The 25,088-nt window shown below is 40.8% G+C and overlaps 1 protein-coding gene across 6 annotated transcripts in view; it reads left to right on the top strand.

Moving 5' to 3' along the window:
* LOC105492335 (trio Rho guanine nucleotide exchange factor) overlaps window positions 1-25,088 on the top strand; it is a 368,213-nt gene that overhangs the window by 114,263 nt on the left and 228,862 nt on the right. For all 6 annotated transcript variants that reach the window (XM_071099091.1, XM_071099090.1, XM_071099092.1 and 3 more), the window contains exon 2: window positions 15,837-15,911. In XM_071099091.1, the coding sequence (XP_070955192.1) occupies window positions 15,837-15,911 (75 nt within the window). The remainder of the gene's footprint in view (window positions 1-15,836; window positions 15,912-25,088) is intronic.

Raw genomic sequence — 25,088 nt, 5'->3', positions numbered from 1 at the left:
GTTTTATTAGTTCAGAGAGTTTAGACTCCAAAATTGATTTCAGATTAATCTCTTGTCCACTAATATGCCTGTTTTTGTATTCTTCTTCAACTCATTTGGTAAAAGGTAGCAGCAAATGGTTGGATCCTTAAATACATAGACTGGTCTGACGGACAATACAAGCTTTAAAGAGGATGTGGAGTACAATCATTTGGGAAAACAGTTGGATATTAACTCATAAACTTGGGCAAGTGTGTAAACAGTAAGCCAGCTGTTTAACCCTGACATATCTCTAGGCCTAGAGATACATTGGCAGTGAGTTCTGGGGTAGCGGACGGGGCTGTGCATGGCAGCATTATTTATAATAGCAGAAATGAGAGACAAAACAATCGTTCACTTACAAGATTGCCAAAATAAGTTCATGTTGTAGTCATCGAGTGGAACACTATGCAACAGTGAAATTGTATTAAATAAAACTCAGCATGCACATCAATGTAGATGAGTCATGCAGACTGGAGGCAAGTCATGGGAGAACGCAAGTACAGTTCCAGCATCCCTTCTCTGAAACGCTGGGCACCAGAAGTGTTTTGGATTTCGGATATTTTTGGATTTTGGAATATTTGCATATACAAAATGAGACATCTCGAGGATGAAACTCAAGACCAAACACAGAATTCATTTATGTTTTGTATATACCTTATACATATAGCCTGAAGGTAATTTTATACAATATTTTAAATAATTTTGTACATAAAGTTTTGATGTGCTTTGATTGAGACCTGTCACGTTACGTCAGGTGTGGAATTTTCCACTTGTGGTAGAGTCATGTTGGTGTTCAAAGACTTTAGGAATTGGGAGCATTTCTGATTTTCTGATTAGAGGTGTTCAACCTGTAGCATGATTGCATTTATATAAAGCTCGAAAACAGGCAACACAGCAGTATATTGTATACTAATAGATTAGGTTTATAAATGGCAAAACTGTAAAGAAAAGTAAGGAATGAATGACATACTAGTCTGTTCTTGTGTTGCTATAAAGAAATATTGGAGACTGGGTAATTTATAAGGAAAAGAGGTTGATTTGGGCTCACTGTTCTGCAGGCTGTGTGGGAAGCACTGTGCCAGGATCTGCTTTTGGTGAGGGCCTCAGGAAGCTTCCACTTGTGGCTGAAGGTGAAGGGGGAGCCAGTGTCTCACATGGTGAAAGAGAAGAGAGAGAAGTGGGAGGTGCCACTGTCCTTTAAACAACCAGGTTTCACGTGAACCGAGTGAGAACTCACAAAGACAGCACTAAGACATTCATGAGGGATCCGCCCCCGTGACTCAAACACCTCCGCCACGCCCCACCTCCAGCTTGGGAGGTCAAATTTCAACATGAGATTTGGAGGGAACAAAACATCCAAACTATATCAAATGGTTATGCTGAAAGTCCGCACAGGGGTCATGTCGAGAGCCAGGGAGGTGTGTATGATCAGGGAGGGGCATGGGGAAGCCTTCTTGGGTAGTGTCAGTGTTCTGATTCTTAAACTGGGTAGTGGTTTCAAACATATGTAATAAATACACACACCTTCTTACAGGTCACACCAATTCTCTTCCAAGTCTGGGGCCTATTTTGCTGAGACCTTCATTTTCATAGCTGAGAGAATTAGAAGGTTTGATTAAAAAGCCTTTTTGTTTTCCCATAAAGTGAGTAATTGAATATTGAAAACCATCAGGCCCCTTAGAAGTTATTTGCTATAATGGTAACCGCCCCTTCTCCTCCTGTGTGGAGGTTTTGAAGGTGGTACGGTGTTTTGGTTGCAGAGGTGACTGATGTCATACTGTGAGCTTTCACAAAACCATCTGGCCTGACTTTTGCAAGAATAAAGAAGGAAAACTTAGTGTGGCTTTTCATCACTTTAAACAAATGAGTTCAGCCTGTAGCATAGTGGGCCAGGGGTGTGGCACTAAGGGCAGTGTGCGTACAAAGGCCGGCATCTTTGTCTGTGTGTCCAATCACTGTTCCCTGTGGTGTTTGCCTCTGTGTCAAAGTCGAGTGGGAAGATCCTGTTTGTTTTTGATCATCTGTTAAAATGAGAGATGTTCGCCTATTGAAAAGGGAGCCCAAAGGTGGAAGCCGAAGATGGGAGGAGAGTGAGGTCTCTCTGTGCCTCTGGTGACCTCTTGCTGTCCAGTCACAGCTTTCCTGGCAAGAGCACAGGCGCCCTCTTGCCCTCTGGACACTAGACAGGCTTCCACAGGCATCTCCACCAGATCCAGGGGCCACTAGCAAGGCCGAGGCCCCAGTTGCGAAGTGTTGTGATAGCATTCACTCTCACCTGTCCCACCTCCATCCTTCAAGGGAGACACGGAATTCTTAGCACAAGTAACAAGATGGCAGAAAGGGAAGACTCAGGTTATTGAAGCTTTTGATGCCACCATTTGGGAGAGAGGTAGTAGTCTCTTCCAAAACAAAAATAATTTTGCTCACGTGACTTTTTGGCTCATGTGTTTCCATTTCGGGTTGTTTCCTGACTGGCCCTTTTCCACAGCCAGGAGCAAGGCTGAGCAGGACCCTGAGACTGCTCAGGTGCCTGTGGGGTGGGGAAGGGGGACAGATGGGGCATGGGAAGGATCTTCCAGAGTGGCCTGACTTTCCCATTTTATAGTCCACCTGGGAGAAGTTATGGAGAAATTATTTATAGTCAGGTTAATTTACCATGATGGTGTGGATTTTTAAAAATATGTCTATTTGTTAGTGGCTTGTAACAGTAATTACATGTCTCAGTCTGTCCTTTTAGTTTCAAGTAAAGATGTCTGTCTTTATAGAATACACTAATTTTAGGTAAATGGGCAAAAATTCCCAAAATTCAGTTACTGAAAGCACTTACTAAACTTGTACAGCTAAGAGTAAGCTTCAGATATTAATACTATAATACTGTTACAACTGCTACTGATAGCACTGATTAGTGAGTTCTGTGAGCGATGATTCTTAGGCTGTCCATTTCACAGATGAGGAAGCGAAGGTATGGAGCAGCTAGGTACCTGCCCACAGTCACCCACCTGGGAGGTGGCTAGCCCAGGCTCCTAACTAGACACCTAAGTAACTCTTGACACAAAATTTCATTTTGAGTTGTCGCACCATTGTGGCTTGCAGCTGATCTACTTAAAACTTGTAATGCTAGTGAAGTGCAGCTTTGCCTGTCCCCACAGTGAGTGTGCTCCTGAATCCTCTCCACACCTCGTCTCCATGTGTGTAGCTCCCTTTTAAGGTGGCTTCTTGTAACCCTATGTCATCTCCTCTGCTGGCTCCCAGCTCCTGGGGCAGCAGGCGCCCTGAGGCCTCCCTGCAGGGTACTGGAACGATGCTGTAGGGGCAGAGAGTTGTCTGGTGAGTGAGTGCCACACACCTTATTTAAATGTCCTTACTGCACTGCCGTTTTTATCACTATACTGGGTTTAATTTGGAAAACGATATTCCCTGTGCTTTCTAGTAGATAAGATACTGAGATGTCCTGTCAGGAATGTAGCAATTAGGAGACTGGAAAAAGGAAAACAGATTCCACAGCCTACAAGACGTTCAGCTTTGCAGAGTCTTTTAGGATCTTACCCCACCCAGATTGGGCACTGCAGGGCAGGTGTCTAAAGATATAAAACTGCGGAAGAGCTTGGTCTGCCTCTCGCCTTCTACCTCCCCAGTATTTACTGGGGGCCCCCGGTAGCAAGCAGGAGGAGGCCCTGTGGCCCCAGCACCAGCCCAGTTGCCTCTAGCCATCCCAGCCTCCTGCACCGCAGCAGTGGCCCAGGGGGATAATGAGTGAGATGGTCACACAGTTGGAGCTGCTTCTGTGGGAACTTTTTGTGATCACTGGATTAGCTGTGCCCTGTCATTTCAAGACGGCGGAAGCGAAGCAGATGAGGGCTGCTGCCCTGCTGGGTGGTGGGCTGCGGGGCACTGCTGCACAGCCCTCTGAGCCTGTGCTGGCTTCGAGTTCCTAAACACCAGCCTCCCCTGGGGTAATCCAAGGGAGGAAATGCCACCAGGCCACAAGCGAGCTGGTCATTTCCTCAAGCTCACTTGGGTCTCCAAGCAGTGATTTCCTCCTGAGGCTTCCCTCTGCCGGCTCCTGGAGGGTCCTCACGCCTTTGGTCTTCCTTAGTGTGTGTGTGTGCATCGTTCTCTTGACCAGTGAATGTGCTTGAATATGGATACAGATGCCAGGAGAGAGGTGAGTGCATCCCAGCAAATCTGTTTCTATGTCAAAAGTTGTTTTCCCATCAGTATATTTAGATTATTTGGCTTAATAAACACAGTTTTAACCAGAATTAAAAAAAAAAAACAAAAAACAAAAAACCACCACTCTGCTTTTGTCTGTATGCAGAAGGGAATTTGAGGGGAAAGAGGTGGGAGGAGAAGAATTGAAATGAATTTCTCTTTTCTCTTTGTTTTCTGCCTTAGCAGATGCATTACTTTTCTCAACCCTCTTTGTAATTTCTTAAATTTCTCATTAGCAATTCAGTAGGAGGGTAAATGATAGGGGGTTATCTACCAGAATTCTTTTTCTGCTTGGGAAAAGAGGGTGTAGGGCAGGACAGCAGCACCTGAGTTAATATGAGCAAAAGCCAGTGGTTGCCAGCATCAGTATAATCCTGAGACAGTTGGACAGGTATGGCCTCCGGGCTAACACATACTTGTTGAGCAGCCAAATCTTTCTACAACAAATAGAAGGATCTGGAAGAAAACTTCCAAATTAACTGTAGATTGCATTCTGAATTAAGCCTAAAAACAAATTACAAAGTGCCAGTTTTTTTTTTTTGTTGTTGTTTTTTTGAGTTGTCTTAACAGTAACAGGATTGCAGGATTGCTCCTACTGGGTTTCTTAGGCTGCTACAAGGCTGTCTGGCCTCTGCGGGTCAATAAACATCTAAAGAGCAGGACTTGACTGGCCTCTGATTGGATGAATCCTCAGAGCATCAGATGTATTGCAAATTACATTCAGAGAAAAAGGAACAACGCTGTCGAAGTAGATTAACTGAAGTAACTTAGGCAAGGCAGTTTATATGTGAGCTATAAGGTGGGTTTCTAATATTAGAATATCACAGTAATCTTTGAACATGCTACTTACATTATTATTCAATAATGTGCTTTGTGTTTCTAATCTCTACAGCAAGTGTTTCCAACCCTTTCAGAATGGTCTGGAACACCTTTTTTATATTAAGGACTTATTTTTAGTGTCAGCGATAGATACAGCATTTCAGTGAAAAGTAACACTCTTAAATGGATTTGTCTATTTAATCATAACAGTATCTAAATCTCTTTATACATAACAATGTATTTTGGAAGACATACTTGTCTATCAGCTCTTACTGAGTACATGGTTAAGGCTACTGGTTAGTCTAATGTGTGTTTTATTTTGTTTTAGAGTATAAGCTTCTTAAAATCAGCAACATGCCATTTAGGGGAAAAATCTCTGGGGTTTAAGAGAGTACCATGCACAAATATGTTTTTTATGAATGCCAAGCGATTAAACACAGTTCTAAGCTTTATCAAGGGACTGACTGGCAGAAAGTTCTGCCAAATTCTTTGATGTCATTAAAGATTTATTTTTGTACTGAGTTTCATGTTAGAATCAAATCCATGCTTATTGAAGTGGAAATAACTTTTCAGACCTTCGGTTAAAAATTCTGATGTTCGTTTGTGGCATTTACTTTACATTATATATTAATAGGAGTAAATGAATTAACAGGATTTTTGCAGTGGGCATGGACCTAAAGTATCTTAACGTTGTGGAGAACATTAGGAGAAACTTTGGTATTTTATATGTGTAATTTAGTAACTCTGAATACTGTATGTTAAATTAGACATAATTACTGGTCACTCAGATTAATTGATAGCTTGTTTAGACACTCAACTTTGGTGTATGTTTTCCCCGGGGCTGGAAAATGAATCAACACAGAATACTGGAATAGAGGGGATTGGTAGGTATTTGTTGGTGAGCAAGGCCCCTGGATGAGGATTGTGGCTTCAGTGACTAGTACCTGCACCTACCCCTACCCCCCCTTAAACCCCTGTTTGTTTATCTGTGGAGGAAACATTCATTCAGAATCAGAAACTTTGAGTTTTAGGGTCGGCAGGAGGTAAGGCTGGGGTAGAGGATACTCATGTGGAGATAAGCTAGAATAAGCCAAATTTTAAACCCAAATCGTGGTTCAGTGCTGGGAATTCAGTTCCTTTTTCTTCTGGAAACGTATAGACTGTCTGGAACACTTTGGCTTGGCCTACCTGTTGTATAGTGTTTGTTCTGTACCCTTCGTACTCACAGTCAGTCCCAGGCAGGATTTTGAGTAAAGTAGTACAGATGTTCTGAGGAGTTACTGTTTGTGCTGTGAGGGCTCACAGAGGCGTAGCTTGTGTTCGGTTAATGTGGCAGCAAATGGAGTCACGTGAGCCCTCAGTAGGCTGCCTCCAGCCAGCCTTCTGGTGCTGAGGGACCTGAGACAGCAGTGTGGGCTAACATTCAGAAGGAACAAAGAGGGGTGCTCAGCTCTGAGGTGTGTGGAGTTGACTCGGCTTGCTGCTTCCATCATGCTTGGTCTGTTTACAGAATCTCATAATGAAAACATTTCAGTGTCACTTTAAATTCTTGGGGGAAAAGCCCACTGACTGCAGAGAAGCAGAGCTGTGAGGCTCTGTGTTTCCTGCTTAGAAACCACTTCCCTGGAGGCTTGAGTTTCCTTTGGTTGTGGAGGTGCTGGAACAACAAGCCTCCCAGTTCACTTCTTCCAAAGCACAGCCATCTCTTTCCATCAGAGATGATTGGTTTCTTTGGTTTGGGCAGGTAACTTTTAAATTATGTTGTGAAAACTTAAGGTAATAACCCTTTTCTCCTTTGAAATATAGATAGATAATATGTAAATGCAATTTTATATACTAGTCAGTCACCAAATATACTAGACAGAGAATGAATGGAGTCACTTTAGCTTTTCAAAGGAGTTTTTACAGCCAGTTGCATGTGTCGGAGCTGTCGCTATTGCTCTGTGCCTAAATAGATACTCTGCCCAGAACCACGAATTGTAGAGTACCACCTGTTTGCTACCTTGAGGTTTAGCTAGCTGGGTGTTAAGTTCATACTCTGCGCCATGGCAGTCTGCTCAGTGAGACTGCCATGCAGTGGGACCCAGCATAGCCCCTGGAGCCCAGCTGCTAATAGGAACACCGAGAAGTCTTTGGAAATTTCCCCTGCAGTGCGATAAGGATTTGGGGTGTTGTGGGAGTGCATCCCGGGGGTGTCTAGTCGAGCAGTGGTGACTCCAGACCGGGGGCAGGTGAAGAAGAGGTGTGTGTTGGGAGCGGGGAGGGGAAGGCATGTGTATGGAGGTTTGGTGGTGAGGTGGAGGTGTGGCTTCCCTGCAGGTGACTGCAGTTCCTGGAGTGAGTGAGCCTGGGGAGAGGGTAGTGGTGAACCAGTGAGGTTGTGGAGGCAGCATACATCAGATCATGAGGGACTGTAGTTGAAAGCACCAAGAAATCATTGAAGAATTTTAGGGAAAATGATGAGATCTTTGAGAAACATGCTAGGGAGAGTGGCAGAATGCATTCAAGGGAATTACGAACATCTATTAGGAGATCACTGGAACAGCACATGAGGGCAATGCTGGCGGAGACATGGGTGCTTCGTGGGACTGTGGAGTCCCTGCAACTCCTTGTTTCGTGGAAGTAGGGGATGGGAGAGAGGATGGAGGGCAGGGAGAAGCCTGGTTCCTGGTTGGGCCATGAGGTCGATGGTTTATGAGGTAGGTACTGTGCTGGGACCTACACTGTGGGGAGCAGGTTTGTGGGGATGAGCATGAAGCAGGGTTGGACGTTCAGGGGGGGCATGGCTATCCTACAGGCATGTGGATGCCTCTTCTTCGTGGCACTTCTTTGTTCCAGTGATGGCCAGTTTCCTACCTATCAGTCAAAACCTACTGTAATAGCCCACCCCACCCCCGCTTTCTTCGCTTCCATGAATGTTTTGTGTTTTTGTTTCTCTGCATCTGTTGATGCTGCTTGCTCTGGCTGGAGTGCTCTCTGTTTTCCAGTTTGCCCAGTTTTGGACTATTTCTTCCACACTTTGCACAGATCTTTTATTTGATAGGTCATCTTCTCCTATTCTCATCCCTCTGGCCCTGATTTTTCCATGCCAAATATCTGTACCACAGAACTGACCACTTATGTGTTGCTTTCTTTCCCAAACAGGCTAAGGTCAGCGAAGGCTCTAGATTACACTTTGTATATGAGCACCCCCGAGTCCATGCAGAGCTAGTCCATGTGCACTGAGAGAGGTTTTCAGATAATTAGTTTATATCACTTCTCTATGGTTGAGAGCCCCTCTGGCCCCAGTTCCTTATGTAGTAATCAAAAAGATAATAGAGGAAAAGGAGTAGAATTATAGCTTTATTTTCTGAAGCCTTTTACGGAATATGATTGTCATCTGCATTAAAACACATGGGGCCATTGAGTTTTTTCTTGTTCTTTTTCTTTTTCTGAAGAAGAGTAAGAGTGCTCAAATGTGTAGAAGACTGATACAATTATTGAATAGGGTTTCTTTTAGCAGTCAGCCTTCTTGATCTGATGTGTACAAACCACTTGATATGATAATCAAATTGTAGCAGTGCTATCCCTCTGGTTCATTTAATACACTCTAAATTTCTAAATGACTTTCCTGAGACACTTTGGTAAAGCAAGTCTTTGGAGCAGGTCAGCATCCCAGAACCCTGTAGGTGCATGTATGTGTGTGTGTATGGGTTAGGGATTGTATATATGTAGATAAGGGTGGGGTGACTCCAGTTCCAGAATACAGCCTCAGAGGCGTCCCTGACAGGCTTTACAGAGACATGCACAGACAGGTAGACGAATGTGTTCTTTATTCTGGCATTAGGCAAACAGGATCAGTTTTCTCTGTGCATAGCTCTGTGCTCGTCCCTGGGGTTCCAAACATGAATGGCATACCTGGGCACATGGTTTCTTTTTTGACTTATGAGATTGTAAGAAATAGAGTCCCTTTTATAATACTACTACTTTTTGACTATCAAAATATTCCCTTCCATTGTCTATTAGTTACACTTTTGAATTAACTTCCATTGCACAGTTAATACATAATTAAAACATCAAACCTTAAGAGTTCTACAGATTGTTTCATTTACATTAAAAAATATGTATTTGTTTTAAAAACGTGTTTTTTTGTTATGGTCTTTGGTTATTTTGGTTGTCTTTTGTATTTTGTAAGATACTAAAAACTATTTTAAGTTGAAATTTCTTTTAACTCCCTTGAATTAATAAAAAATATGCTACTTTCTTTCTTTGAGATATGCTGTTATAGGCTGTTGCTTCTAAAATCATGTGAAGGGACACATTAGCCAGTCCAACAGTTATAACCATAAAGATTATAGGTAAAAACTGTAATGCTATACTGTGAAACCCCATCCATATTCTTGTGTGGTCTTGTCTGTGAACATGTCCATATTCTTGACGTAAGTCGTAATTCATTTTATATGCATTTTATAAGTGTGGATTGTGATATATTTATGTTAAAAATAATATAAGCATTGTATTATTATTATTATTTTTTACATATTAGAAAAAATGAGGGATATCTTCCCCCCACCCTTTAACATGTTCATAAAGGATCTAGGCTTGTTGAAATGCCTCCTTCCTATGCATCACTTCTAGATGCGTGCACAGCTAAAACCCTTGATAGCACAAACATCGTGCAGCCAGCCACGCGCGGCCGCTCCCAGTGCTGAGAGCATAATCCTGCGGGCTCCGCAGAGAAGTAGCCGGCACGGAGAGGGTGACGTCACCTCCCTCTGCGCACGCGCTTGCCGAGCGAGGGCGGTGCCTGCCAAGCTGATGCAGATTTATCACCCTGCTCTTTGTGTGCAGGTGCGCGCGCGCGAAGTTTCCCCTAAATTAACTAATGAGTAAAATTCGGTAATCACCACCAAGACCCGGTACTAATAGGAAGCTCCGGTTTACTATTTAACCCTCTTTTTCTGGTTGTTTAAAAATACTGGCTTATTTATTAACATTTTTGTTACTGCTGCAACCTGTGTTTTTTTTAAGTATGTAGGATTCTTTTTTTTTTTTTTTCCCAATCTCTTCCCACAGATTATTTTCCAATTTAGTAAACACTAACTTGGAATAGCTGACAGGCAAATGAAAGCCCTGCGAATGGGTGAGGAGCACAGTTTGTCTTGTGGGCTTGGCTGCCTTTAAAGGAGGAGACACAGCCAGTTCAGAACCGCATCAGTTCATTTTGTTCAGCAGCTCAAATGGTCAAGGAATAACCGTGTTTCTTCTAACAATTTTTACTGAAAAACTCATTCGACTAGTTTAATTTGAAGATTATGTAAAATTTCAGATTACTAGTATCTGCCAGTAGTCCTGGGAGACATACAGGATTAAAAAAATAATAAAACCTACATTTTACTTTAAAAAATTTTAAAATTTGATTCATGGTTTCACTTATTTGATTCATCTTTGTGCCACTTTTGTAAAAATACCATTTTTAACATAATATGCTATATAAAACTTTTGTTGCTCATTGTGAAAATATTTCTAGGGTGCTTTTTATTATAAATAAATTGGAGAGGGGCTTGTTGTTCCTGGACTGTTTGTTATTGTTGTCTTAAATTTAATGCCACAGAGGTGACCAAGTGAGTGAGCATTCTGGTCATCAGTGACTCGCTTAGAAGGGTATTTGTCTCAGTGCAGCACCTCTTTGCAGGGTCTCAGGATGAAAGATGAGTAATTGATTTGATCAGTGGGGTATTAGATAGTTGAAGTTCCAGACTGTCGGTTCAGTGGAAAGATGTTTCACTGTTGAATGATAACTTGCAGAATATTTCTTGTTAGGGCAGGGAGGTTAATTTTCCATTTTATGAATATAAATCATACTATGATTGAAGGCTGAACTATACTTCACAAAACATACTTCACAAAACAAAGGTAGAAAGTACTAAGGAATATTGGGGTTCTTGTGTAGGGGTTCAGGGCAAGCCACTGTAGAAATATATTAATTTGTTGGTTGAGTTCATTCATTCATTCATTCATCCATCCATCTTTCTTTTTCTTTTTTCTTTTTCTTTTTTTTTTTTTTTTCTTTTTTTGGAGACAGAGTCTCTGTCTGTCGCTCAGGTGTGCAGTGGCATGATCTCGGCTCACTGCCACCTCTGCCTCCTGGGTCCAAGTGATTCTTCTTTCTCAGCCTCCTGAGTAGCTGGGACTACAGGTGTGCACCACCACTCCCAGCTAATAATTTTTGGTATTTTAGTAGATGGGTTTCACCATTCTGCCCAGGCTGGCCTTGAACTTCCAAGCTCAGGCCATCTGGCTGCCTCGGCCTCCCCGTTCATCCATCTTTCTACCCAGCCATCCCACATCTGGTGAATGCCCTTTGCCTGGCCCTATCCTAGGCATCTAGGATACAGCAGGGCACAAAACAGACATGTCCTGTGGCAAATTGGCTGGTCTCGAGAAAAAGAGGCAACTATTCACTTGATAAAGAATATAATGTTTATTATTAAGGAATAGAAGTGATTTGGGAGTCCAGATTTAACATTTATGCTCACACTGACATGCTGTCGAACCAAATAGTAATTTGAAAGGTGGTCACAGAATTAATTTTGGCAAGTAATATGCTGAAACTTGTGGTTATGTTAAAATTAGTATATTAAAATCTCTAAACATTCCAATTTATTTTAGGGAAAAGCAGTTTTTTGTGTGTTGGCTTGAAAGCAGAAAGAAAACCATCAAGCACCACCTATATATATTTAGTTAACAACTCTAAAATCTGATTTTTTTAATCCAAACCTGTTTTCCTCAGTAGCACTCAACAAATATTAGTGTAAACGTTCTGAACATAGTCATTGTAGACTTGGTTCAGAAGCGTATTTGTTGCCTGCCTTTAAGGACTCCCCTGGGAAACATCTTCTGCACCTAGAGATAAGCCTCGGCTGACTCCATTCTTGCTGTTTCACTGTTTCCTGAAGCCAGCTTTTCATTAGAGGCCATTATGGTTGCTGTATTTCAGATAGTAGCAAAATATGCTTCAAATTGTAACAGAAATCCAGTCTGTCTTTTCTGCACAGTTTAGTATGGGCTCTATATAACTTAGAAGATGATATAATTCAAAAAAATGGGTACAACTAAATGTCCCCCGATTTGGGCCATCTACCCTCTGGTTATCTCCTCTCAAGTTGCTCTTCTTTGTCTAGGCTTTCTGTTAATCCCAATTTTACCGAATTTCTCTTTGTGGCACCCCCTTCCACCTGTTTAAGTAGCATTGGCAAACCCCCCTGGTGGCACTGAGAAGTAGAAACGTTGCTGATGCTTGGTCTTTGGTACAAAGATAAGGTCTGGGATCCCAGCAGGGCCTCTCCGTGGTGGTATTTGCTGTTCCTGAACCTCTCTGTGACTGGAGAAGTGTGTGCTTCCGGGGGCGCCCACCGAGGGCAGCCGTTGTTCAGTAAGTTTGGGAACCACAGCTAGATCCTTTAATGCATGAATGAAGAAAGCATTAGCAGTTGAGTCGTATCGGCTGTGTAATCTGGAATCTGTGGAATGGCAGAGAAGCTGTGTATTTTTAATTTTTTAGAACGTTTTTATAGTCCCACACTGTTTTCCTAAACAGCTCTTCAGGGCATGGAACACAGCCTGCCTTTTTGATCTGAGGAACTTTCATGGTCGGGTTCTTCCTGCTTTTTATTGAAAGTTACCTATGATATATTTAATCTGGTTTTGGTATATACATGCTTCCTGAGTCCTTTGCTTATTGGGTGGTTTTTTTTTTTTTTAAATGGAAATGAGATCTAAAATAATACCTAAGTGACCAGTCACCACAATAACCACAAACTCAGTTTCTTTGTGTGGTTAGTTTTATATGTTTGCCCCTTTTATATTTTCTTTTCTGTTTTCGAAGTATTAATTGATGGTTTAAATAAAATTAACATCTTTTTCAGTGACGGTCTACAAAAATACAGTTAAACTGGTTAGAATGTATATTCTGGTCTGTGCGTGGGCATGTACCTACATCGCAATAAAAGTGAAACACCTTTTCACGTCAGTTTCTCATTAATTCATGTGCTTTTCTTCCTCTAGAAAGACTGAGTCTTCCTTAATTTGGGGGGAAACTGAGGGACCCATAGGTTAACATAACTACAGCTCTGAGAAATGAAAGGTCACATGGGAGTGAGTCTGTGACTCATAGTGGGACATAGGAAATTGAGACATTCGTTGAGTTCTGTGTTCTGTACCCTGCTTTCAAATAAATATGCTCTTCCTCCTGTGAGGTGGCCTGGAATATGGCAGCCCTCACTTCCATCTTGCACTCCACTGTGGGTATCAGTAAATACGTGTGATTCAGAAAGTTAGCAGTAATTGTCAAAAATGCTTTGGAATGATGACTCAAGTCACACAAGCCTCTATTGGGATATCAGCATTGGGATCAGGACATTCTTCTTGGTGATGGCTGTGTGACTCACAAGTAGTGTAGGAGCCAGGGCTGCAGTTGGTGGTGACATTTCTCTGTCTGAGGGCCTTGTTGTGTCCTGGTCATGACGTGTGGGCGTGGATGTGGGAATGGTAGGAAGCATGCGTTTTCTCATCTGAGCAACGGAAGTGGAATCCTCCCTTCAAATACCTGTAGATAGGGATCTACAGCTGTCGCTTACTCCTTCCTAGTATTTGTCTATCATGTGATCTGTCTCCTCCTCATTTGCCCGGGTCCCATAGCACTTCGTGCTGCCTATGAACATTCCATAATCTGCCCTGTTTTATCGGTGTTTGTCAGCTTGTCTCCGTGAGGGTCGCTGGCGAGCCTTAGTCCTCTTTGCATTGCAGTTGCCCCTGTGCCATCTGTGTCCATGGCAGCCACAGCAGATGAAGTCAGTCTTTGTAGACACATTCAGTGAGTTACAGTGACTGGCAGTGAATTGCTGACTAGATTGCATCCATTCAAGAGTTTTGAAGGAACCTGGGGATGAAATTGCAGAACTCTTGGCTCAGATGTTTTGCCTTTTATAAATAGCCGCTGTTTTCAAAGCTTGGTGGGTTGCCAGCACAAAGCATGGTACATTGGAAAGGAAAATGGCCTGGTGCTGTGGAGGCCCCAGCTCGGTCGAATCTCCCCATAACTGGCTGACTACTTCCACGCAGCCTTCCTAGGACCTCATGATCCTCAGCCGGATGAGTTTGCTGTGAAGTCTGTGGTGATTGTCAATGTCATAGTTAAATCTCATTAAGCTGGGTTCCTTACACACGTGGACGTATTCTGTGGACAGGAGTGATTTACATTAAGAAATCAGATCACACCGCTGATTTATTCATTCTTTGTTTCTATGAATGGTATGTTGTAGAGACTGAATTTTGCTATATTCCTCCCGAAGGTGTTGATTGGGTTGCTGCTTGTTTGCCTGCTTTAGCAGGCGTGTAATTTGGCCTGACCCACATGTGACTACATATTCTGTGTCTCTGCAGTGGGTAGCAACTCAAATTTTGATTTAGATCTTTAAATCCTTAGCAGGGCTGCTTGGAATTCACCTGGTTTTGGTTTTAAAAGCTCTGCATTGCTTAGATGGGGCCCTGCCCTCAGGCTAACAGCCCTAATGATGGGGTGTGTACCCAGGGTCATTTCCTTGTCCAGGTGTCTCTCCCAGCTTTTGTCATTCTCTAGTGTCTGGAGAGAGTCATTTTTTATAAATTTTCCCTGAAGCAGGGCTTGCGCAGGAGTTGCTGCTCAGGACACCAAAAGTGAAATAAATGTTCATTCCTTCACTTTCAGTACTTTCCTTGCCTTCTAATTCCAAGTCTACATCTTGCTGTGGTTGTATTACCATGCTAGCATTTGTGATGCTTTTCTTGTACTATTTTGGCAAAAACAAACACAAATGGAGATGGGGAAGTGGTGTTTTGTTTTTTCCTGGAGATTGTTCTGCTAACAATGTTAGTTACTAGTTTTGGTAGGCATCCTGAACCTAGATTACCTCTGTTAGAGATCGCCAAGAGAAATATCCAGTTTTTATGATGAGTATGGACGTTTTGGACCCCAAATTACCACGTAGGCATTCACCCTGGTGAGCTGGGCTAGAAGTTTTTGGGCTGCAAGAATTCCTTTTGCTTAGATGGATTTTGGCCTAAATTGCCTACTGCATGCTCCTTTTCTACAATATTCCCACTGGACCTTCTAAGATACTGGAAGTAGGGGCAGAGTTGGTTTTTAGTGAGAAGAGGGACCTTGGCCACCTCTGAAACTGGAGTGGCACTGGGCCCTATGACCACATTAGCCATTGACATTCCTCCAGGGGGCATGACCCAGAAAGCCTGGAAGGAGAGAGCCAGGCCCCAGCTATTTATAACCCCCTCTCTCCTTGCCACTGTGTATTTTTAACCAGACCCTGAAGTCTGACAGAATGAGGCATTGAGCTCCCCCTAGAGGTTTTAGCATGTCACAAGCAGCAATTTTTATAAAGCGGTGTTGCTGTCTGTTTTCTTTGCTGGTGTCTACATTAATCTACATAAAAATTAAGATTTGGTAAATAATCCGGAGTGATTTCATATCCTGTCTCCTTTTGGGACCAAATCGTTATTGCTAGAAATGACTGAGAGCCTTTTGGGGACATGAGCCTCTGGGTCTGTGTGCAAATCATTATTCAACATTAAAATAGAAGACAGTTTTGTGATCACAGACGTGGAATTTAAATGTCATCCTATGATCATGTTTCTTAAGTTGATTTAATGGATGTGGATAAAGCTGCTGTGTTGGCATCGGATAGAATGGTTAAGGAATTAACTGTCACTCTAGCAACCCAGTAATTTTATTTTCTCCTTCTGTGTTTCAGGGTTTCGAAAAAACGATGAAATGAAAGCTATGGATGTTTTGCCAATTTTGAAGGAAAAAGTTGCGTACCTTTCAGGTAAAGTTTAACTTTCAACTCTGCTTTATCCAGCTGCTCTGACACAATGTCAGAGTCGGACATAATGAATGAACTCACCTGCCTCAACATATGAAAACACTGGCATTTCTATGAATTTTGAACAGCTTTATTCTTGTAGCAGTGTTCCTGAGAAATTAGTGCCCAAAGCATTTTCTTCCAGCTATGAGGTACATGATAAGTCAGTTAGTGTTGGTGATGAAGATACATTTGTTTCTGCCATTCAACAAAAATTTGGCTGTTCTGCCCCAATCAGTTAAGTTAAAAAACTGATTTTAAAAAATCCGATTATTTCAGCAAAAGTGGTGGGAATATGATGGTATGTAGATGGGTCCTGAATTTCTCACTTTGGTTTCTTGTACTCTGTACCTGCCTCTGTTGCTTTGTCTTTTGGGAGGCAAGGACGCCTGTTTCTCCTTGAGATCTACTCCTTTGTGGCTCTCTGGTCATGGAGTAACTAGGACCCAGGTCGTGGACTATGAAGCCTTGGTGATTTTACCAGCTGAGTCCATTTCCCTGTAGACCCAGTCTTTGAGGCCCTGGCCTGCCCGCAGACAGACTCTGGGCTAGTCCCTTGGGCTTTGGGCACCTGACTGCCCTCTCTTCTGCACATAGATAGTCAGCGTTAGGCCTCTTCGGACTGTCTTTTGGGGCCTTCCTCCCACATAAACAGAATAGCCATTGGGTATTACACCTTTTGGGCACCAGCTCACTTGTTACCAAACAAAGATTTGCAAGATTTTTCTGCTCTATCAGGAAGTTCATCTGTAGATTGTGGTCACGTGCTTTTAGATGAATTTCCTTTGAGAATTTTTATCTTTCTCAAATAGACATTCTGTGCTGATCTGTGTATCCTCTTGAACACCTATCAGTTTTAATTTATGACACTGATAGCTGCTTTTATAAGTTTTTTGTGTCCTCTGGACGTGTGATACTGTTATATATTCAAGATGCAGCTTCCTGTGGTGTTTTTGCTAATCTCGCTTTGCTTCATGTCCAGTAATGTTTCTTGGCCCCTGTTAATATGGTTTGATTTTGTGGGAGTAAATCTAATTCATTCTGTATTTGGAAGGTTCACAGAAGAGTGTAAGAAGTTCATGAAAAGAAGGTGCTTTAAGTTGTTGGAAATACGTGGTGAAAAACAAATACTGGCTTCCAGTACACTGAGTTTTAAAAGTAGCGTTTATTTGCTCTTCTCTAATCATCTACTGACAAACTGCATTGTAAGGACTCATGCCAGCTTTGTGAACCCCTGATTTTGTAGTTTACAAACAGAATAATTAAAAGACTCTACTTAAAAATTAGAGGTATCTGTAAGGAAGACTTAAAGCCGAGTCCATGTGTTTATCAGTTTTTTATTTTTAAAGTCTGGGTCTGTGGTAATAGCACCTGCCCCCTCTGACCTCTCTTTGTGTTTCTGAACGTTTTGTTCCATTTTCTTTCATTAGCATGTGGAGATGGACATGTGAAGCAAGGTGGAAGGTTAACATTGGTGGGTTTTATTTGTATTCATGCTTTTATTAGGCAATTAATACAGAATATATTATCAGCTGACATTTTTATATAGTTTACAGTCAACACTAAAATTTTACCTTTTAACTAATCAAAGAAAATCAGCAGTCTTTTTGAGTTTGTCTTCAATGTTTAATAAAACCTTAAGTTCTGCAGGGTTACATAAAGTTGGATATCTTTGGTGGGGTGGGAAGTTTTGCTTTTACAACAAATTAGTAGGAACTGTTTAAAATATTAGCGATGGTAGAGCTTCCGCAGTGTTAGCAAAATAACGTTAGTAGATGTCACCACACTTTCACAGTATTCCTAATTTATGACCAGAACTGGCAAAGCTGATTAGCATGAGCTCATTGCTCTTTGTTTTATGCTTATTGTTATCTCCTTTAGGAAGGGAAAAAAAACCCATAAAATTAAGTAGAAATTGACTATTTGCGTTGTATTACATTTTTTGAAAATTACAAAGAATGAATAAACTTTCCAAAATAAAATTTATCTCTAACTCAATTTTTTTGTTTTTTGTTTTTTTTTTAAATTGAAATCTAATTCACATACCCTAAAATCCACCTTTTTAAAACGCGAGATTCAGTGGTTTTGAGTGTATCACCAGGTTGTGCAGCCATTACCACTAATTCCAGAACCTTTTCATCACCTCCCAAGAACCCCATGGCCACCCCCAGTCCCCCAGCACCGGCAGTCACTAAGCCACTCTCTGCCCTGACCCCATTTAAAAAAAAATTAGGGAATATTATGATACCTTTGTAAAAGCTCTCCATGTGAATGGCTTTTAGTGGTTAAATCTAAGTAAAATGGCAGGGGCTTTGTAAAAGTAGGCCAAAAGATGAGTGATTTTAAAAGGTACTTATTAGGTCAAGATCTCTAAAAGCCCAGTGATGAACCTGAATATTTCCGAACCTTAGTGTCTAGGTCTTCTAAAAAGTAATGCTGACTGCACTTAAGTAAGATAGAATGTACTACTTCCTTCATTTAGGGTGAACTCAGTGATTAAATGTCTTACCTGACTTCGTGTTTGAAGTCAGAGGACAGTGCTGTGGTTTGACTGGATCACCTCCAAAGTTCAGATGTTGCCAATGGGATGCTGTTAAGAGGTGAGGCCTTTAAGGGGCAGTTAGGCCATGAGGGCTTCTCCCTTGTGTGGGATTAAGGCCCCTATAAAGAGGCTTTACGCTTGCCCTTCAGCCATATGAGGACACAGCATTCCTCTTCTGCCCATGGAGGATGCAGCCCTCACAAGACTACCGAACCTCGTCAAAATGCCCTATAGTTTATATTTAATGGAGTTTGAGTCTAATGGCATCTTACATATAATGTCAACTATTAGTGTGGTTCCTATGCCACTAGGGTTTGAGCCTTAGAAAATCTCACAGACAACCACCAGAATTAAGAACTCATTCTTTTTTAACTGTTTATTATGGAACATTTTAACATCAAAAGGAAAGAAAATAGTATAATGAATTTTCACGAATTCATAGCCCACTTCAGCAACTGGTTTTTCTATATTTCCGCTTAGTCTTCTCTTCACTCTGGATAATTTTGAAGTAAAATCCAGATATTATTTTATTTATAAATATTTAGTATTTATCTCTTAAATGTAAGTTTTATAAAAAAACAAACAAACAAAAAAACCCTGCAATACCAATAACAGACCTAAAAATTGAATGGTAATTATTTAATATCCCCCCAAAAACCCAATGGGTATTCAAATGTGCTTGTCTCATATACATAGCAGCTGGTTGAGATGTCTGGTAAGGCTCTTTTAACCTGAAGGTTCTTTGTGTCTTACCTCCTGACGTTTTAGGAAGCGAGGAATCCAGGTGTCTTCCTGTGGATTCTCCCGTAGTCTAGATGTTGCTGGTTCTATCACTGGGTGGTCATTTAACATGTTTCACTTCCCCCATATTTCTTGCAGACTAGGAGTTAGGTCTTGAGACTTGATTAGACTGAGCTTTGATCTGGCAGGGAAGGGGGCAAAAATACTTAATGGGTGTGATTGTTTAGTTTCATAGGGAATTTTATTAGGAGAGTCTTGTCTTGTTTTTATGGTGTTCATTGATGATTATTGCTTAGATCTAGTATTTAAGAATTGCAAGATAGTGATATTTTCCTTATGTCCTTTCTTTAACTTGGATATCCCGTAAAGAGAGATGTCCCATCACCACTTCCTTGATTGTCCTGAGAAAGACTTCATACAGGAGAAGTAGGATAAGTGATTGGTTCTTGTCCGTAAGCAGTTTTCGGGCTAATGAAAAAGGACCATTGTTTGTTTGTGTTTTCCCCTGATAAAGACTTATTTCAAATGCATGATTTTAAATACATATGATGTTTTGATTTATTGCACATTTTCTCTCTTATGAAATTAAAATTGTCCCATCTTTGGCCAATGGGAGCCTCTTCAGACTGGCTCCTAAGTTTTGTTTGCTGATGTGAGAAGATGTTTCAGGACTATCTTGTATAATTCCTGCCTCAAATCTGGAATCAGCCATTTCTCTAAAGAGCCCTGGTTCCTTGTAGTGGGAAACAGTACACGTTGCTAGGGATATTCACTGGGTAGGTTGTTGTTTCTGTGTCTCTTTAGTGGACAAATCTGGGGGAAAACACACACATGCGTTTTAATAAGAAATGATATCATGACTTTATATTAAAATTCATAGTTCAAACATAGGATTATAGATATTTTACTTCAGTTGTATATTTGTGGATATCTGTTTCATTAGTCTAAAAATGTTAGTTCCTACCTATGTGGACATAATTACTTACTTTGTAATGCTAATGGTATTAGCACAGTATATGACTACCAAATGTAATTTAGTATTTTTCTTGTTGTCTTGGTCATGAGGATGTACGCCATTAGAAATCTACAGACCTATTACTGTATTTTAAAGTCACACGAAACAGTTCCTTTCCATGTGGATATGCCATCAGCTTGAAACCTGGAATCATTTGTTTTATTTTGTAAGACTTAAAAACCCCAACTTGCTTCAATTTTAAGTAAAACTTAGCATAATTCCACAGTAATAACTAAAAAATAGTTTAAAGTTAAGGTCTGGTTAAAAAAAAATCTAGTTTTTGTTTTTGCCTTCTCCACCCTGTGCTTCCCCTGTAGGAAAGCTTTTTTAAAAAGTTTTTGGTTTAATCCTTATGCTTTTAAAATATGAGCAATTCTATTGATCTTCCCATCTGTTTTCATCTTCTCCTTCTTCCCGAGATAAACAGAAACGTAATGTGCCTCATTTTCTGTTCTTTGCTTGTTTTATTTCAAAAAATATTCTGGAGATCAGTATATAGCAGCACATAATAGAGTTCTCATTTCTTTTTACAGTTGTGTATTACTCTGTTTTGTGTGTGTAACAGAGTAATACAGAAATATGTATATACCAGAGTAAGACACAACTCTCTCTATATATCTATATCTATATATGTTTTTATATATGTGTGTCTATGTCGGTGTGTGTGTGTGTGTGTGTGTATACACCATAGTTAATTCAGTCAGATGCCCATTGATGGACATTTTTTTTTTTGTTATTGTTGTTTTGTTCTTAGAATAGCTTTTTGGGGTGCAGTGAACATTCACTCTTATGTTGGGGGTATTGACAGGAATGTGGGATTTGATGACTTAAGGTTTGCTGGTACCTTAGTTCTTCATGGTCCAGTTTTGCAGAGTACTGCCTTTCCCCAGAAGAGAAGGAGAAACTTCCATTCATCTTGGGTATTCTTGTTAGCATCCTAGCATAGTGGGAGCCGGCAGGGACTGACTGAGAGGACAGGAACTGGTGGGACTTTTCATGCAGGCTGCTGAATCTTCTTAGCCTTCAGTAGAAATACTCCATGAGCCAATTCCTGGTTCTCAGGACCAGGCAGCAAGAGGTGAGCCTAGAAGGTGCAGGGCTGGCGAGCTGCTCGCCTTGGCTGCTGTTAGAGCAGGAGCCCAGTGGGCATCCTTTTAACAGAGTTGTATTACTTTATGGCACACTTAATAGACATTAGCCATCATTTCTCTCTTTCACAAACTATGTCTTTCAGAGATTTCCTTGGCAAAGGCTGCTTTTTATTGTCAGTGTGAGTTAGACTGTTCCTTGGGAGTTGGGAATAGGAGGTTGGACAGTGGCTAAAGAATAGTTTTCAATGGTGTTCTAATCCAGAAATTGAAACAAGAGCTATGGAGAGAAAGATAGAGTTGGTTTGTTGAAGTTTACATTTTACTCCTCAAAGCAAGCATGGCTTTCTTGCAAGTTCTTTGTAAATAAGTGAAAGGTGAGCTTCTAATTCATTTAAAGAGAAAGAGGTGATTGTGAATCTAGCTGTTTCTGTGGTCATCCTAGGCTGCATTGCTCAAGAGACCAAGTCTCCTGGAGTTTTTTTTTTTTTTTTTTTTTTTTTTTTTTGAGACGGAGTCTCGCTCTGTCGCCCAGGTTGGAGTGCAGTGGCGCGGTCTCCGCTCACTGCAAGCTCCACCGCCTCCTGGGTTCACGCCATTCTCCTGCCTCAGCCTCCCTAGAAGCTGGGACTACAGGCGCCCGCCACCTCGCCCAGCTAATTTTTTTGTATTTTTAGTAGAGACGGGGTTTCACCGTGTTCGCCAGGATGGCCTCGATCTCCTGACCTCGTGATCCGCCTGCCTCAGCCTCCCAAAGTGCTGGGATTACAGGCGTGAGCCACCGCGCCCGGCCTCCTGGAGTTTTAAGAAGAGGGAAATGAGGTCTCAGGGTTTAAGGAAATAATTGTCACACAGACATGTATAGCTATAGTGTAGGACCCTTTCAGCCTTCTTTCTATGATTAAAATAAACCTCAGGTTCCTTAGCATATCCATCAGGCATTTCTGCTAACTGATACCTGATAGGAGGTATTTTTAGTTAATGTTGTATGGAATATGGAAAAATAATCCATTCAGCAAATGTTTGTTGGATGCCAGTCTCATTGGGCATGGAGAGCATTGTGTATTCTTAAATGAGCAAGTGAAACAAAGATGCCTGCCCTCATGGAGCTTATGTTCTAGTGGAGGAAACAGATAGACAAAAAGAATATGTAAATTGTATCATTTCCTAGAAGGTAAGAAGTGCCTTAGAGAAATAAGATTGGATATAGGAAAGGATGCAGGTTTATGTGAACTGAAAATAAAACACCATCATTATAAACAAAAACTTTTTTTGTTTTTTGGTGTTTTTTTGTTTGTTTTTTTTGTCGTCGTTGTTTTGCTTTTTGACTAAGGCAGCATTTGAATAAGCAGATAATCAATGAGCTGTTGTTTGGTTTCAGACATGAAACGCTTCCATACATAGACATCCTGTGATGCTGGCAGCATTTCCTGTCTTTTTCATTTCATTATAGAAACTAAGGCACTGATTTCCCATCTATAAAATGAGGCTGACATCTGTCCCGCCTGCCTCACCATGTGGCTTAGGGTTGATACCACACACATATGAGTGTATCTAATAGGTGAAGTTTTTATGAACTACAGTGCTGTTATTTTTACTAGTTTAGGAACAGGAACAGAACTTTGCATTTGTGACTTTTCTGCTTTATACCCAGATGCTATTTTCATTTGGGTGCTTCCTGTGATGTTGGAAACCAACCTAAATCTTGGGGAATAGAATTAAACAGACACCCGTGTAGTTGATTTTAAGCTCCTTGAGGTTTAGCAAGCATGTTCCTCTGAACTATACTTCATCCTTTCTAAGATTTTTTCTTCATACCTCCCTGAGGAGGAGTCAGCAGAAAGTGATCATTAACCATGTTACACCATCTATTGGAAGGTGCACCCTTAGCAGGGAGATTAGCATGTGAAAAGATTCTTACTTCCTAAATGATTTTTGATAAAATTGTAAAAATATCCCAGTGAATTTTCTGAAGTTCTTTTCTAGGAAAAGGAAAAGTGACAATTTTTCCTCTATCTTAAAATTCAGATTCAGGTGTCTATAAGCTTTTCCTAGGACATGACTCAGCGCCTAAGCGGATGAACTTGCTAGCAAGTCTTAGGATACTGCTAGCTAGTGCTACCAGCCTGGGAGAAATCTTTGTAGTTGAAAGTTGGAAAAGTGTAGTAGAGGCTGTCAAAACTTCTGCACAGAGCTGCCTTTAGTTCTCAGGTCTGGGGCGATCAGAATGGCCATGCGCATTGTGCACACCTGCTGACTTCCCATGCCACTTTCTTAGATTGGAAGATTTTGGATTCTACTTCTCACACCCATGGTGGAGCATGCCTTGCTTGACTTGTGAGCTACGGTGACCCAGGAGGGAGGAGAGTGTAATGTGGGTCCCTATGGAATCAAACATCAGGCTGCATTTCAAACACATTTTAAAAATTCAGAGTTGTGGTCCAGAAAACATGTTAGATGCTAGCTTTCTCTTTACCAAAAGTGAGGGGAATGTTTTAATTTAAATAATACGTACTGTATTTTTAATAATTCAAGTTTCTATAATATAATCTATGATAATTTCAATCAAGGAGATTGACTTTTGAAAAGAATGAAAGGTATTGGGAAATGAAAAATATTGAAATTGTTAATCTGTTTTATCTTGGGGATAAGAGGCATTCCAAAAAATTAGAGCTATTGATGTTACCCTAAAAATCATATCAGATGTTTTAGAAGATCACTTGATAATGAGCAGTACTGTTTCTCACTTTTAATAGTACTTTTCATTCATAAATGTTAGCCCCCTCAAAGGCCCAGGAACCCGTTATTTAGTTATCCGTATAACATTTTTACTACTAAAAAAGAACTACAGCCAGTAGTTGGAAAGATCATACAATTTTTTTTTGTCTGGGCGAAGACCTAGCGATGACAGTGTTGCATAGTTCCTTCGTCTTTATTTAAGCTTTTGGAGCCTCAGTATCTTTGTAAGACTGGAGTGACAAAACCACTCAACAGAGTCATTGTAAAATCACATCAGAAAGTGTATGTAGAGCACGGGATACCCTACCTGGATCTGTTGGTACCTATGATTGTTGTTCCCGTATAATACCTAAATTAATGGATTTAGAAATAATTTAAGGCGTTTCTAGATTACGTGACTGAACAATATATGTGGATTGCTTTAAGTATTCCCAATCAAAATGAAGTTTCATTATTATTTAGAATGAGTACATAATTCCTATGAAGTTATGAAAACCATATTGGTAAAATATGTTTTTAAAATACCATCATCTTCTGCTGTATGTTTTTTGGCCTTTTCTAAAAGGAAAGAATCTTCTGTTGTTTTTTTATTTGCTTGCTTGCTTTCTCATTTTACCTCTGCTGATGATTTTTGGTGCACAGAAAATAATTAAGAGTTTTGTATTGTGACTTGAATTTTGCGGTCTCCTGAAGAGAGATCATCAGAGTTCTAAAACTAAATGAAGGATCCACTTGAGAAGGGTAAATTTTCTTTCTCTGTTTTCCTGACAACCCTGAAGGAAGTAATAAAATAAATGTGACAATTTCACCCCAAGTGTTTAGTGATACCAAACTGACTTCATTAGGATTGTGTATGTTAACAAGAAATAGTTCTGCCTGCCTGTCTGTCAAAGCCACATATTCTGAGATTTGTACTCTTAGTGTGTGATAGAATATTTCTCAAATCCTTAAGCTAATTGGCTTTAAAATTCTCATGTGGTTCTCTCACATGCATGTGTGTGGTTCCGTGTGAGAAC

The sequence above is a fragment of the Macaca nemestrina genome, chromosome 6, assembly GCF_043159975.1.
Source record: "Macaca nemestrina isolate mMacNem1 chromosome 6, mMacNem.hap1, whole genome shotgun sequence".
Taxonomy (NCBI): domain Eukaryota; kingdom Metazoa; phylum Chordata; class Mammalia; order Primates; family Cercopithecidae; genus Macaca; species Macaca nemestrina.
The sequence above is the reverse complement of the archived record's forward strand: the minus strand, read 5'-3'. Positions and strand labels throughout refer to the sequence as shown.